Source organism: Lolium rigidum, unplaced genomic scaffold (assembly GCF_022539505.1).
Source record: "Lolium rigidum isolate FL_2022 unplaced genomic scaffold, APGP_CSIRO_Lrig_0.1 contig_9424_1, whole genome shotgun sequence".
Classification (NCBI taxonomy): domain Eukaryota; kingdom Viridiplantae; phylum Streptophyta; class Magnoliopsida; order Poales; family Poaceae; genus Lolium; species Lolium rigidum.
Window position 1 is genome coordinate 418,736 of NW_025901530.1, and position 16,685 is coordinate 435,420.

The window sequence follows — 16,685 nt, forward strand, 5'->3', positions numbered from 1 at the left end:
CATCTACATGTATTTCTCTTTTCTATTTAAACCTCAAAGTGTTGTTGCTATTGACCAATGCTAAGTTTGCCAAAACCAAATAGATTTATTCAATGCTCCCAAAGTGATACCAATACTAACAACAAGGTGAATCATATAGTAAAGATTGCAAACTAAAATAAGATGTGCAATATGTAAATGATAAGACTTCTCATTAATATTCCATAACGATAACTCACACCAAGGGATACATAGACAACCAACTAAAGGAGAGATACTTCCAAACGCAACCCATCTTATATGATAACTTCCCTACTCATGATATGACACTACTTGACAATAAAAGTAAAAGGTAGTGATAATGTGATACCGCGGCACTCCCCAAGCTTGGAACAAACCAAGGGGATGCCAATACCGATGATGAATTACTCCTGCGGCGATGGTGGTGATGAATTCCTCCCGAGCTTCTTAATAAGCTCCTTCGTCTTCAGTTTCTCAGCTTGATAATTCTGCACTAAGATTCGAAGAGACTCATTGTTATCCGAAGTTGGCGATGACGACCTTGTAGCGCGAATCGAGTGGTATTCAATCAATCTTCGGAGACGGCAGTTCTCCTCCTGGAGTATCTCCACTTCTCTTTTCAGAGCCCGATATTGATCACAAAACTCATCGGTAACCCGTAGGACTTCTTCCATCGTGGGGAAAGAGTCGAGGCTGAGAGCGGGTGATAGAGGTCCCTGCAAGTTATGAGAAAAAGAACGTCGAATGTCAACAGATCCCACCAAGATTTGCTTGCTCCCTCCGGCTTGCTGATCTTGTCTTGATGGCACCTCCTTCTCTTCCTCCGAAAGCCCCTTGCCCTTGTTGTTGGAGGCCATGGTGCTTCTAAACCGAAAACAGATCCTGGCAGAAACAGCTCGAAACAAAACACGTCGAAAACACGATATACGGACCTCCAGGGGTCCGGGAGATTATATAGCAAATATTTTCGCGAAATAAGGAAAATACCAGATCGAACCAGAGTCGGAAAGGAGCGACGGGGCGGCCAAACCATAGGCCGGCGCGGGCCCGAGTAAGGCCGCGCCGCCCTATGGTGGCACCCCTCGTGCGTCCTTTCCACTCCGTTTCGAACTCGTAATTTCTCATATTTTCCGAAACAGACAAAAATATAGTTCGGAAAGTAAATTGCGTACTTTTCATTACCGATCGTTACCTATTCAAAGTCGAGTTCGGCGGATCGTCAATTTGCCCTTTGATGTAGGCCTCCGGTGTTTCCACTTGAATAATATCAACATCAACATTATAAGAATCACCCGAGATATAATGCTTGAGTCTTTGTCCATTCACCACTTGCGTAGCATTGCCTTGGAGAGAGCTAATTTTGATTGCTCCTGAACGATACACCTCCTCGACAACATATGGTCCTTCCCATTTCGAGAGTAATTTCCCCGCAAAGAATCTGAGACGAGACCGATACAATAGGACTTTATCCCCAATATTAAATTCTCTTTTGATGATCCTCCTATCATGCCATTTTTTAACTTTCTCTTTAAAGAGTTTAGCATTTTCATAAGCTTCACTTCTCCATTCATCTAGAGAACTCAATTGCAACAACCTCTTATCACCGGCAAGTTTAGGATCTTTATTTAATTCTCTAATGACCCAATAAGCTTTGTGCTCTAGTTCTAAAGGTAAATGACAAGCTTTCCCATAAACCATTTTATAAGGTGACATTCCCATGGGATTTTTATAAGCGAGTTCTATAAGCCCAAAGTGCATCCTTCAATTTACTAGCCCAATTCTTTCTAGTTTTATTAACGGTCTTTCCCAAAATAGATTTAATCTCTCTATTTGATAACTCTACTTGACCACTAGTTTGAGGATGATAAGCGAAGCAATTCTATGATTAATACCATACCTAGCAAGAGTTTTTCTAAAACCTCCATGAATAAAATGAGAACCTCCATCGAGTCATAATATATCTAGGTACTCCAAATCTAGGAAAAATAATATCTAAGAGCATTCTTAAAGAGGTCTCACCATCAGCACTTTTTGTAGGTATAGCCTCCACCCATTTAGTAACATAATCAACGACAACAAGTATATGAGTGTTACCTTCGAAGACGGAAAAGGTCCCATGAAGTCAAATCCCCAACAATCAAACGGTTCAATAACAAGAGTATAATTCATAGGCATTTCATTGCGTCCGGAGATATTACCAACCCTTTGGCATTCATCACAAGATAAAATAAACTTTCTCGCATCTTTGAAGAGAGTTGGCCAATAAAAACCTGATTGTAGAACCTTTTGCGCGGTTCTTTCTCCGGCGTGATGTCCTCCATAAGCACTACCATGACATTTACTCAATATCTCCTGTTGTTCATATTCGGGGACACATCTTCGCATAATACCATCCACTCCTTCTTTATATAAGTGTGGGTCATCCCAGAAATAATGCCTCAAATCATAAAAGAATTTCCTCCTTTGTTGAGATGAAAAGGTTGGAGGCAAGTACTTGGAAACAATAAAGTTAGCATAATCGAGCATACCAAGGACTCGTCTCGCGAGCTCACCTTTATTACGACCAATTGTTCATTTGGAAAACTATCATTAACGAGAACAGGATCATAAGCAATATTTTCCAATCTAGACAAATTATCGACAACAGGATTATCGGCACCTTTCCTATCTACAATATGTAAGTCAAATTCTTGCAAATGAAGTACCCATCTAATAAGCCTCGGCTTAGCATCTTTCTTTGTCATAAGGTATCTAATTGCGAGCATGATCAGTATGAATAGTAACTTTTGAATCAACAATATAAATCTAAATTTATCACAAGCAAAGACTACAGACTAATAATTCCTTTTCGGTTGTAGCATAATTTCTTTGAGCAGACATCAAGAGTTTTACTAGCATAATGAATAACATTCGAGTTTTTATCTACTCGTTGTCCAAGAACAGCGCCTACAAGCAAAATCACTAGCATCACACATAATTTCAAAGGGTAAATTCCAATCGGGGGTTCAACTATAGGAGCGAGTTGTTAAGGCTTTCTTAAGAGTTTCAAACGCTTCCTTACAATCATCATCAAAAACAAATGGTACATCTTTTTGAAGAAGATTAGTAAGAGGCTTTGAAATCTTAGAGAAATCTTTAATAAATCTCCTATAAAACCCAGCATGACCAAGAACACTACGAATACCTTTAACATCCTTCGGATAAGGCATCTTCTCGATTGCTTCAACTTTAGCTCTATCAACTTCAATACCTCTCTCGAAATTTTATGTCCCAATACAATTCCTTCATTAACCATAAAGTGGCATTTCTCCCAATTAAGAACAAGGTTAGTTTCTTCACATCTCTGCAAAACTTTATCAAGGTTTCGCAAGCAGCTATCAAAAGAATTCCCATAGACGGAAAAATCATCCATGAATACCTCTACAATACTTTCACAAAAACCATGAAAAATAACAGACATGCATCTTTGAAAAGTAGCAGGAGCATTACATAAACCAAAAGGCATGCGTCTATAAGCATAAGTTCCATAAGGACAAGTAAAGGTGGTTTTCTCTTGATCTTTAGCTTTAACGACAATTTGTGAAAACCCGAATAACCATCAAGAAAGCAAAAATGAGTATTTTTAGACAATCTTTCTAGCATTTGATCAATAAATGGTAAAGGGTAATGATCTTTCTTAGTAACTTTATTAACTTTTCGAAAATCAATGCACATTCTATACCCTACAACTACTCTTTGAGGAATGAGCTCATCATTATCATTAGGCACAACGATCATACCTCCTTTCTTGGGAACGCAATGCACGGGACTAACCCATCTACTATCGGCAATAGGATATATAATACCGGCTTCAAGAAGTCGTAATACCTCATTCCTTACCACTTCCTTCATCTTTGGAATTAGACGACGCCGAGGTTCAACAACGGGCTTTGCATCATCTTCCATATTAATAGCATGTTGGCATATAGACGGAGAAATCCCCTTCAAATCATCAAGAGTGTAGCCAATAGCGCCTCGATGCTTCTTCAATATTTCCAATAACCTTTCTTCCTCAATCTCTCGAAAGCTTAGAACTAATAATAACAGGATATATTTTCTTATCATCAATATGAGCATATTTAAGATTATCGAGTAAAGGCTTTAAATCAAAAACAGGATCTTCCTTTGGTGGCGGTGTTGTACCCAAATCTTCCACTGGTAAATCGTGCTTGAGAATAGGTTGGCGAAGAAAAATTTCCTCAAGCTCATCTCTTTCTTTCCTAAAAATTTCGCTCTCACTATCCTCCAAATGTTGCTGCAAAGGATTATTAGGAACAAGAACAATAGATGCACATTGCTCCATTTTAAAATCATTACTAGGCAAATCAGCTTTATAAGGAGTTTTAGTAAATTTAGAGAAGTTAAACTCATAAGATTCACCAGACAAATTTAGTCAAAATTTTCTCTTTCTTGCAATCTATAATAGCTCCACAAGTATTTAGAAAAGGTCTACCAAAAATAATAGGACAATAATCACTAGCAGCGAGAACCAAGTACCAAAAAGTCGGCAGGATATTTAATCTTACCGCATAAAACTTCCACATCTCGAACAATACCAATTGGAGAAATAGTTTCTCTATTAGCCAGCTGAATAACCACATCAATATCTTCAAGTTCACAAGAATCAATTTCGTGCATAATCTCCGTGTAAAGCTCATACGGAATAGCACTAACACTTGCACCAATATCACATAATCCATAATTACAATGATCACCAATTCTAACGAGATAGCATAGGAACACTAGCTTGTTTGGGTTTATTAGGATGTGAAACAATATTAGAAGCATCTTCACGAGAAAATAATATGACCATCCTCCACATTTTCAATCACAAGATCTTTAACTATTGCAACGACGAGGTTCAACTTTTATTTGTTCTTCAGGTTCTACATGTTTCTTTTCACTTTTATGAACCGCACTATTTATAACAGAGTACTCTTTCATTTTAGCAGGGAAAGGAGTTTTTTCAATATAAGCTTCAGGAATAACACGATCAGCAGTTTCAACTTCAACGCATTTATTAATAGATGAATCAATTTTATCTTTATAGGGTTCATGATACTTATCAAAGTTCTTCTTTGGCAATTCATAATGAGAGGCAAAAGCTTTATAAAGATTTACAGCAACTTGAGAATCAAGACCATATATAGCACTCATATTACGAAATTTATCAGTATCCATAAAAGCTTCAATGCATTTATAATCATAAATTATACCCGATTCTCTATCCTTGTCGTTCTCCCATCCTTCGAGTATTTTCTTGGATTCGATCAAGAAGGTCCCTTTTAAACTCTTCTTTGTTGCGTGTAAATGATCCAGAACAAGAAGTATCCAGCAAGGTCTTGTCTTGAAAAGAAAGTCTTGCATAGAAATTATCAATAATAACATTACCAGGAAGCTCATGAATGGGGCATTTGAGCATTAAAGACTTCGATCTCCCCAAGCGTGGGCAATACTCTCTCCATCATGAGGCCAAAAATTATATATGCGATTCCGATCCTTATGAATTTCACTTGGAGGATAGAACTTAGAATAAAACCGGGGCACAATATCATTCCATTCAAGAGAATCCCCATTATCCGAGTAATTTATACCAATGCGCCGCCTTACTGGGACAACGACAAAGAGAATAGTTTCTTCCTCACTTCATCCATAGCAATACCTGCACATTTGAATAACCCGCATAATTCATGCAAAAACAAGTAAATGATCACCGGGATGGACAGTTCCATCCCCTTCATAGCGGTTATCCATAACACGTTCAATAATTTTCATAGGTATTTTATATGGTATCACTTCCTCACCTGGCGCCTCATCCACTACCGTTGCGGTAGTAGTAGATTTCCCAAATAGAAATTGAAGAGAAGATCTCTCCATAATGACTTATAGCGACGAGCGGAAATAAAATCAGCACAACAGTAAAGGTTTTCCTTACCAATTCCACTTACCAATAGCGCTTCACTCCCCGGCAACGGCGCCAGAAAATATTCTTGATGACCCACAAGTATAGGGGGTGTATCGTAGTATCTTCGATAAGTAAGAATGTCGATCCCAACGAGGAGCAGAAGGTGTTGACAAGCGGTTTCGATGAAGGATTCACTCGTAAATGCTCACGGACAAGTATTCGGGGGTTTGATGTAACGGTTGAATAAAGTACGAGTATGTAAAGTGCGAGAGTAATAATTGCAGCGAGTGGCTCAATCCTTTTTAGCACAAAGGACAAGCCGGTTTGTTTACTTATAATGACCAAACGTTCTCGAGGACACACGGGATTTTAGTCTAGTGCTTTCGCTACATACGGCTAAATAATCTTCATTGTTGTGATAAGTGTTGTGTGGGTGAACCTATGCTAATGTACCGCCCTTCCTAGGACTAATACATACTTGTGATTATACCCCTTGCAAGCATCCGCAACTACAAGAAAGTAATTAAGAATAAATCTAACCACAGACCTTAAACTGCGAGATCCTGCGATCCCTCCCGCATCGATATACCAGCGGGGATTTAGGTTTCGTCACTCCGGCAACCCCGCAATTGGCAAACGAATACAAGATGCATTCCCCTAGGCCCATAAATGGTGAAGTGTCATGTAGTCGACGTTCACATGACACCACTAGAAGAATAACACCACAACTTAAATATCACACCATTGAATATTACTCATCCATAGTTCACTACTAACATTTAGACTTCACCCATGTCCTCAAGAACTAAACGAACTACTCACGAGACATCATACGGAACATGATCGGAGGTGATATGATGATGAATAACAATCCGAACATAAACTTGGTTCAATGGTTTCACTCAATAGCATCAACAACAAGTAGAAATCGATACGGGAGAGTTTCCCCTATCAAACAATCAAGATCAAACCCAAATTGCTATGGCGGTGAAGGTGTCCAGCGGTGATGACGGCGGTGATGATGGTGGAGATGATGATGATGGTGATGGCGATGATGTCCGGCTCGATGACGGTGACGATGGCGTCGATTTCCCCTCCCGGAGGGAATTTCCCGGCGGATTCCCGCCCGCCGGAGAGCTCTTTCTCTCTCGGTGTTCTCCGCCCCGCGAGGCGGGCCGTAACTCTTCGCGAGGTACCCTCCGTGGCTTAGGTCTTCGGGACGAAGGGTTTGGCGAAGAAAAGGAGGCGAAAGGGGTCGTGGGCCCTCCACACCACAGGCCGGCGCGGCCGGGGCTCGGGCCGCGCCGCCCTAGGGTGTGGGCCCACCACGGCTGCTCCTGGCTCCTCCTTCTGGCTTCCTTCGTCATCTTGAAAAATAGGATTTTTGGTATAATTTCCTTCCAGAGTTGATCTTCCGAAATATTGCTTTCTGACGGTGCTTTTTCCAGCAGAATCCTGGCTCCGGTGTTCTATCCTCCAATAATGATGAAACATGCAAAATAGATGAAATAACATAAGTATTGTGTCCCAATATGAAATATATCAATGAATAACAGCAAATTATGATATAAAATAGTGATGCAAATTGGACGTATCAGTAGTTTTGGAACAAAACAAACTGGATCCGATCCGCGCTTTCCTTTTTACTAGTCGAGAAATCCTCACTTCTGACTTATCTCTCTCGCGCCCGTTGCCTCAGATTAGACAAACCCAAGAAGCCAACTTTCCTCCCCTCCTTCCGAGTCCCGATCATCCCTCCCAATTAGCCTCCTCACTGAACACTTCCTAGGTGGATCGATCTCTCCTTGTCCGGCTCGATCACGGAATTGCTGCTTACAGCGGCCATGGACGAGGCGCTCGATCCCCTCGGCCAGATCTAGGAGCCTTTTGGGGGCACCATGCTGAGTTGCTGGTAAGTTCGTCGCTCGAATCTATCCGCCGGGCAAATAGTACCGGGTGCCCCCTCCCCTACCAATTGAGATCCGAGCAGACGAGGAACCTTTCCGGGTTTTTTTTGTGTGTGTGTATATCTTCCTGGGTGTGCTCTGGGTGTATATCTTCCCAGAGCACACCCAGGAAGATATACACACAAAAAAAAAAACCGAAAAGGTTCCTCGTCTGCTCGGATCTCAATTGGTAGGGGAGGGGGCACCCGGTACTAATTGCCCGACAGATAGATTCGAGCGACGAACTTACCAGCAGCTCAAGATGGTGCCCCCAAAAGGCTCCTAGATCCGGCCGAGGGGATCGAGCGCCTCGTCCATGGCCGCCGTAGCGACAATTCCGTGATCGAGCCTGACAAGGAGAGATCGAACGATCCACCTAGGAAGTGTTCGATGAGGAGGCTAATTGGGAGGGATGATCGGGACTCTGAAGGAGGGAGGAAAGTCGGCTTCTTGGGTTTGTCTAATCCGAGGCAACGGCGCGAGAGAGATAAGTCAGAAGTGAGGATTTCTCGACTAGTAAAAAGGAAAGCGCGGATCGGATCCAGTTTGTTTTGTTTTAAAACTACCCCCACCGCCCGTCTGCCCTGCCCCACACAGCGGAAAATTAACTCCCATACGGCCATACGTCGTCTCCCACGTTCAATCCAGTGACTTGTCTCTTCTCCTTGGTCTGGTCATCTTCCTTGAAAAATCCATGGCGTATTCGCCGGTGAGCACAGGGATCAAATCCCGCGAGGAGGAGGGGCGCGTGCACATAGTTGTGGTCATGGTGTCCTCGCCATCTAGGATAGGGGAGGAGCTGGTCGGCCACGGGGAAAAGTTTATATACCACCTTCAGACTAACATCCTCGATTTTGACCATCCAACTAACGTCATGGTGAAAAAAATCAAACGTCACGGATGGGAGGACCAAGCCAGTTCCACGGCGACAGAGGTTAAAACACCGCTTAGATGGGGGAGAAGTGGGAACATACAAGAATTTCGGATCTACTACTTTAAAGTAGAGAAATAATTATATATGGCTAAAAAGAAATTATTTGACCAAGATTTGACTAGATACGTGTGAATCCTGAGGAAACTGCATAAGATAATTGGATTTGAGAGAGTTGGTTACAAAATATTCTTCAAATATATATGAATGTGATATAGGGGAGATGGTATAGGGGATATAGGGAGAGAATCTTTTTAGGGGTATCCCCTACATGGAGATGTAGGGAGGGAAATTTAGGGGACCTGCTGGACTTGCTCTTAGGTATTCACGGATGAATTGGTCGACCAATGAAACATTACCAGTCAGACCAGCATATTCAACAACGAGTAAATACCGCTCTCAGGTAGGTAAGCAATGAACCAGCAGAACAATATACATAAAGAAAACAAGCATCTGGTTCGATTAAAAAGAGCAATTCAAGGCGCTGAAAAGAGCAAAGATGACTGAAACTGGGGTCAAGAGCTGGTTGGATCCTTGAAGCCTGGCAAGCCGGCGAGGAAGCCGCAGGAATTGGCCGCGAGGGTGTGCATCCTGGACAAAACAGGATCGGCAGGGATCCGGCGAAACAGCTGATTGAACTGCGCTTTCACGTCGTGGACGTACATGGGCATCTCTGGCGTGACGATGTAGACGCAGTTGTTTTCCACGCCAAGGTCGCTCGCCATGAACGACGCCGTGAACTGCGACGGGCCGAGCAGCAGGACCTGGTCACCGAGCCGGGACACTTCGGTCCACCGCCGATTCATGAAATCCATCCTGTAGACGTCCTGGCGCTGGTAGGTCCCATCATAGAGAGGGCAGCTCTGGACGACCATCAGCAGCTCCCCGTGCAACCCCACGAGATGGCGCGGCGCCTCCTCCCAGGGAAGCTCGGGGGCGAGGTACAACTCGCCGTGCTCCACGGTTGTGAACCGTGGCTCTGGACTGAACTCATAGCACATGAGCTCCATACACACCAGCTCCGTCGGCGATAGTGGGAAGTAGAAGTCCCCGTTCGCGGCAGCGATGCTCTGTACATGGAATCCGTGCCGCCTCTGGAAGCTGTACTCGTACGAGTACCACCTCTGCTGTGCCTGGCTGTCGACGCGGCAGTACCGGAACACGGGCTTGTCCATGTCCACGACGAGGAGCACGCAGCCGTGTGACGTCGCCCTCTCGTGGGAGAGCAGGCACTTGCAGTTTCTGGGCAGGTCGCCGTCGGCGAGGCGTGGGAGGTCGACCCGGACTCGAGCCTCCAGGTCCAACAGTGCGGCATGCAGGGAAACAGGGTCAACGATGAGTAGCCATCCATTCTGGGTTGCCCAACACCGTACCACCGCACCGCCTCTTGTGTTGGACACCAGGTGCTCGAACGCGCGCAGGAATACTTGGATTTTGTTGCAGCCATCGTCCGGACGATGGATGAGTGCATTGATCTGGCCGATCAAATGTTCCATCGATTCTTTAGCAACTTCACAAGGCAGGTCTGTTGGTGTTCCTGAAAACAGTAGTTGAGATAAAAATCGTTCAACAGCTTTGGATTTGGCAAGGCGCAACTGTATAAAAACTACTAAATCTGTACGTGTTTAATCGACGCGGAACTGAGCTACTACCTATGTAGAAAAAAATTGGATCTTTTTCCCCTCCCACACCCAGCTTTGGTGTATAGCCAATCTCACTTCTCCCAGAGCACACCCAAGAAGATATACACACACACACAAAAAAAAAAAAAAAACCCGGAAAGGTTCCTCGTCTGCTCGGATCTCAATTGGTAGGGGAGGGGGCACCCGGTACTAATTGCCCGGCGGATAGATTCGAGCGACGAACTTACCAGCAGCTCAGCATGGTGCCCCCAAAAGGCTCCTAGATCTGGCCGAGGGGATCGAGTGCCTCGTCCATGGCCGCCATAAGCAGCAATTCCGTGATTGAGCCGGACAAGGAGAGATCGAACGATCCACCTAGGAAGTGTTCAGTGAGGAGGCTAATTGGGAGGGATGATCGGGACTCGGAAGGAGGGGAGGAAAGCTGGCTTCTTGGGTTTGTCTAATCTGAGGCAACGGGCGCGAGAGAGATAAGTCAGAAGTGAGGATTTCTCGACTAGTAAAAAGGAAAGCGCGGATCGGATCCAGTTTGTTTTGTTTTAAAACTACCCCCACCGCCCGCCTGCCCTGCCCCACACAGCGGAAAATTAACTCCCATACGGCCATACGTCGTCTCCCACGTTCAATCAAGTGACTTGTCTCTTCTCCTTGGTCTGGTCATCTTCCTTGAAAAATCCATGGCGTATTCGCCGGTGAGCACAGGGATCAAATCCCGCGAGGAGGAGGGGCGCGTGCACATAGTTGTGGTCATGGTGTCCTCGCCATCTAGGATAGGGGAGGAGCTGGTCGGCCACGGGGAAAAGTTTATATACCACCTTCAGACTAACATCCTCGATTTTGACCATCCAACTAACGTCATGGTGAAAAAAATCAAACGTCACGGATGGGAGGACCAAGCCAGTTCCACGGCGACAGAGGTTAAAACACCGCTTAAATGGGGGAGAAGTGGGAACATACAAAAATTTCGGATCTACTACTTTAAAGTAGAGAAATAATTATATATGGCTAAAAAGAAATTATTTGACCAAGATTGGTCTAGATTTGACTATACGTCTAGATACGTGTGAATCCTGAGGAAACTGCATAAGATGTTTTGAAATCACATGGTGTAAAAAAGAGGCTGTTCTGCTGATGCGCACCATTTGCAAAGCATACTAGAATACTAGTTGAGAAATTTTCCTAGGGAGCGTCAACAGGCTTAAACAGTAAACACGGTAGAATCAATGTGGGAGCAAGGCGCAATTCTCCCTAAAATGAACAGCAAGCGACCATTCCTGCCCACTGAAGATCACATGTCCTCTACAATTTAATCATCTACCTCCGCAATTCTCAGTTCAGAAGCACCACGAGGACACTCACTGGTACACAACTCCCAACACCTAACCAAACCAGGAGACCGACACCTAAACAACAGAACCGTCTCGTCTATCTCGCCAGATCATCTCAGCTCGACGCTACAGGGCACCCACCACGAGGATCAAATCTAGTTACACCTGAGACGACCACGAGGAAGGCGGGGAGGAGGAACCTGAGACGGTGCGCGCGGGCGCGGGCGCGGGCCCCGCGGAGCAGTGGCTGAGGAGCGCCCCGCGGAGAGAGGACGCCGACGCGGATCGCAGCCTCGCCGTCGCCATGGGATCGGTGGTGGGGAATTAGCTAGGGTTTTCGCGCAGTGGTGGTGGAGAAGACGGAGAATGGAATGGCCATGGGCCGAGCGGGCCTGGGCTTAAACTGGACTTAAAGTGGGCTGTTGTTGGGCTCACCTGGGCCTTTACTGGGCAGATCATGGGCCGGTTCGGACAGAAAAGCCCAAGACGAAAGGTAGGCGGTCCCTTACCGGGTCCGAATCGTCTTGGACTTCACTTTGTTTTGTTTCACTCGCCGCCTCGCGGATCTCCTCGCCGCGCCGGAACCCTAGCCGCCGCCGGTGAGATCCCGGCGCCCTCATCTACCCGCCACCTCAAATCTAATCCTTCTCCACCCACGCCCCACCTCGAACTCGCCAGGCCCCGTCGCGCTGCCGGGATGAGCAGCCACCGCAAAAACTTCCGCCGCCGCACAGACGACGACGACGGGGGCGCCACCAAGGGCGACGACGCGGGGCCCCCGAGCCGTCCCGCGGCCGCCAAGGCGCAGACCCCGCCGGCGCCGCGGCCCAGGTCCCAGAGCGCGAGCCGCCTCAGCTTCGCGGGCGACGAGGACGAGGACGACGCGGAGGAGGGGCCCTTCGCGCAGCAGCAGCGCCGCCGCCCGTCGGCCTCCGTGCGGGCGGCCAGCGCGGCCTCGCCGGCGGCGCCGGCGCTCCACCGCGTCACGCCCGCCAGGGACCGGGCCAGGGCCTCGCCGGCCGTCGCGGCGGCGCCCAAGCCGTCCAACTTCCAGTCGCACGCTGGGGAGTACACCCCCGAGCGGCTCAGGGAGCTCCAGAAGAACACGCGCCCGCTCCATGGGCGAGCGCCTGCTCCCGTGGCGCAGCACCGGTTGGCTGGAGCTACAGCCAGTACCTCGTCTGCTCCTGTGGCCGCTGCTACCATTGAGCCGGGGGTTGTTCTCAAAGGTCTGGTGAAACCTATGGCGCAGGCGAGCATTGGACCACGGAAACCGTTGCAGAACGCAGTCGAAAGCGACGAGTCTGGGGAGGATGAGGAAGACGACGAGGAGAAAGGGGCAGCGATACCTGACAAGGCGACGATTGACGCCATCCGGGCGAAGCGGCAGCAGCGGCAACAGCCGAGGCATGCGGCGCCAGATTTCATCTCCCTTGATGGCGGCGGTGTACTCAGCAGCAGGGATGCTGCTGGCGTGTCCAGCGATGAAGACGACACTGAGATGCAGGGTAGGATTGCGATGTATAGTGAGAAGTCGGGTGATGGCCAGAGGAGCTCGAAAGGAGTGTTTCAGGGGATCAATAACAGGGGTCCAGCTGCTAGTTTGGGGGTTATCAACGATGGGTTTATGGAGGTTCAGGATGATGGGGATGACGATGATGAGGAGGAGGAACAGAGGAAGTGGGAGGAGGAGCAGGTCAAGAAGGCGCTTGGCTCTTCTGCCCAAAGAGCGGTGAATGGTGCACCTGCTCCGATGCAGGTTCAGCAGCAGCCATCTGGATACTCAGCAGGTCCCCATTATCAGCCTTCCTTTAGCGGGGCTGTGCCTGGGGCATCTGTTTTTGCACCGGGTAGTGCGGAGTTCTTGTCCATCTCTCAGCAAGCTGATGTAGCAAGCAAAGCGCTGCTGGAGAACATCAGGAAGCTCAAGGAGACCCACAAGACAACAGTTGATGCTTTAGCGAGGACCGGCACACATCTGAATGAAGCCCTTTCAGAGATATCTAGCCTGGAGAGTGGTCTGCAGGATGCAGAGAAGAAGTTTGTGTACATGCAGGAGCTCCGAAATTATGTGTCTGTGATGTGTGATTTCTTGAATGACAAGGCATTCTTCATCGAGGAGTTGGAGGAGCACATGCAAAAATTGCATGAAAACCGAGCATTGGCCGTTTCTGAGAGGCGGGCAGCCGACCTAGCTGATGAATCCAGTGTGATCGAAGCTGCGGTGAATGCAGCAGTATCTGTTCTTAGCAAAGGATCAAGCTCAAATAACCTGTCTGCTGCATCGCTTGCTGCACAAGCAGCAGCAACTGCTGCTAAGGAGAGCGCAAACCTACCACCAGAGCTCGATGAGTTTGGCAGAGATATCAATCTCCAGAAGCGTATGGATCTTAAGCGCAGAGAAGAGAACAGGATGCGAAGAAAAGCGCGGTCAGAATCCAAAAGACAGTCATCTGCAGGAAAGAGTGGTAACAGTGACCATGTTGAAGGTGAGATTAGCACTGATGAGAGTGACACTGACAGCGGTGCTTATCTGTCCAGCCGTGATGAATTGCTCAAGACTGCTGATCTTGTATTCAGTGATGCTGCAGAGGAATACTCGAGCCTTACAATTGTCAAGGACAAGTTTGAAGGGTGGAAAACTCAGTATCCTTTGGCCTACCGAGATGCTCATGTAGCACTGAGTGTACCATCTGTGTTCACCCCTTATGTGAGGCTGGAGCTTCTGAAGTGGGATCCTCTCCATAAAACAACCGACTTCTTTGACATGGACTGGCCTAACATTCTCGTGGATTATGATGTGCAAGATATTGATCCTAATGATTCAGATATAAACCTTGTTGGAATTCTAGCCGAAAAGGTGGCCCTTCCTATTTTGCACCACCGTATTATGCACTGTTGGGATGTTTTGAGCACTCAAGGGACACAGAAGGCTGTGGATGCAATTTTTATGTTGATTACCTATGTACCGGCCTCGAGCAAGGCTCTGCATCAACTGCTGGCTTCCGTGTGTAAGCGTCTGACTGAGGCAGTTGGTGATGTCTCAGTACCGGCTTGGGGGTCAATGCTGACAAGGACTGTACCAGGTGCTGTGCAGTATGCTGCATATAGATTCGGGGTTGCCACACGCCTTCTTAGAAATGTGTGTCTGTGGAAAAAGGTCCTTGCAGCAAACGTTTTGGAGAAACTTGCTATAGAAGAGCTATTGGTCGGAAAGATTCTTCCTCACATGAAGAGCATAATATTGGATGTCCACGATGCAATCACTAGGGCTGAACGGATCGCTGCATCACTTTCAGGAGTTGGGTCTTCGCCAAGTGAGAAGCTGAAGCCTTTCAAAGATCTTGTGGTGGAAATATCAAGGAAAGTGGAGCAGAGACGCAGGGCAGGCATTAGCGATGAGGAGATTCGTGGAATGGCTCGTCGTTTGATGAACATATTTGTAGCACTCAACGACTACGATAGAGCTAGAGATATTAGGAAGACCTTTGAACTCAAAGAAGCTCTCTAGCTTTCCCTTGTAGTTCAAGATTCCATTTTTGAGTTTTGACAGCGGCAGGTTCTGTATCATTTCAGTTTTACGAGAGTGTTGTAACGCCTGATTACCTGTACATCGAATGGTCATGAGTACCTAGTTCAATCTTGCCTGTTGGTATCCAAGCAATTTGTATGGTGCCTTGGATTTCAGTAAGCATTGTCATTTTCGATAAGCACCAATGGTATGGTAATTTAACTGATTCAGAGACTTCTCTGTTCTGCAATTTATTGCATTAGATATTTTCCGTATGTTAAGTTGTGGACAATTCTAGCAGAGATTTGTGGCTTTGAGCTAAACTAATATATTCAATTTTGCATTGTCAGTGTATTTTTTTCCATTAAGCTCCCTGAGATTATATATTGCTTGAAAGATTGCAACGCATCTGAACAGCACATGATCACCTTCAAGATCCAGTTTAACACAACACAGCTTAGCACATGAGGAACATGGCAGGACATTTGGAAGTTAATCTGTTTGCATTCCTTGAAATAGTTGATAGCCCAGCTTGGTATAATATATCTGGCTTTGAGGCACATTTCAAGGGCTGGATTTTAGCACGTAATTGATGAAATATGGGGTCGTATTTGTACAACTGAAATTCATTTATTTAGGAGGCAAAGGTTTTGCAGTCAGCGAACGGTACCAGGGCACCCAAGCCAATCTTGCTCAACATAGACAAAAGCATGGTATTGCACATAGCCTTGCTTGCATATTTACGTTGACATCAGTTTCAGTTCATTGATTCCAAGTCCAGTGTGCTATGCCATTGTCATTTGTTTCGCAGATATTTATGATCCTGTTATCTTTTTTTATTCGAGAAAACGCAAAGGACCGAGTTTGGTTTATATCCTCCTAGGAGGTGAATTACATATGTTAGCTCATACATCAGTGCACATCCCAAGTGAATGGCAGGACTACTTGTAGCCCTTTGGCACACTTTTGTCCATGAGTTGACCTCCTCCTTGATCTTTGGTAGCAGGTTTGGGATTGATGGCTGGGCGCCCTCAAAGACGCAAGAGTTCCTGTGCTTCCATGTCATCCAAGGGATTAACAACGTGGCAGAGGCCAGGCCTTTGCAAAGCGGCTTGGGCGTGTCCCGTTTTGCTCGACGCCACCAGTCCATGATGGAAGCTTCATGGTCTGGTGCACTTGCGGTCATTCTTACCCAAGCAAGAACCTCTTGCCAAACTTTAAACACAAGATATAAACGATTATCTGAGCTTTAGAAACCTAGTTAGTAGTTATGGTTGCTCATTTGTGTGAAACGTGCAAAATATGAAAAATAGTGAGGTTTTGATTACCAACAACTGATTTTGTGAGATCTGGACAGCATAAAAAATCGTTATCCACCTCTCTGT

The 16,685-nt window shown here is 46.2% G+C and overlaps 1 protein-coding gene across 1 annotated transcript; it reads left to right on the forward strand.

Annotated features, from left to right (window-relative positions):
* Positions 1-12,486: 12,486 nt before the first annotated feature.
* Positions 12,487-15,476, forward strand: LOC124682374 (transcriptional repressor ILP1-like). Its single transcript, XM_047217069.1, has one exon. The coding sequence runs from the start codon at positions 12,487-12,489 to the stop codon at positions 15,298-15,300; it is 2,814 nt and encodes a 937-aa protein (XP_047073025.1). The 3' UTR covers positions 15,301-15,476.
* The last annotated feature ends 1,209 nt before the right edge of the window (positions 15,477-16,685 follow it).

Coding starts and splice junctions, on each gene's coding strand:
- LOC124682374 (XM_047217069.1), top strand. CDS start 12,487: ATGAGCAGCCACCGCAAAAACTTCCGCCGCCGCACAGACGACGACGAC.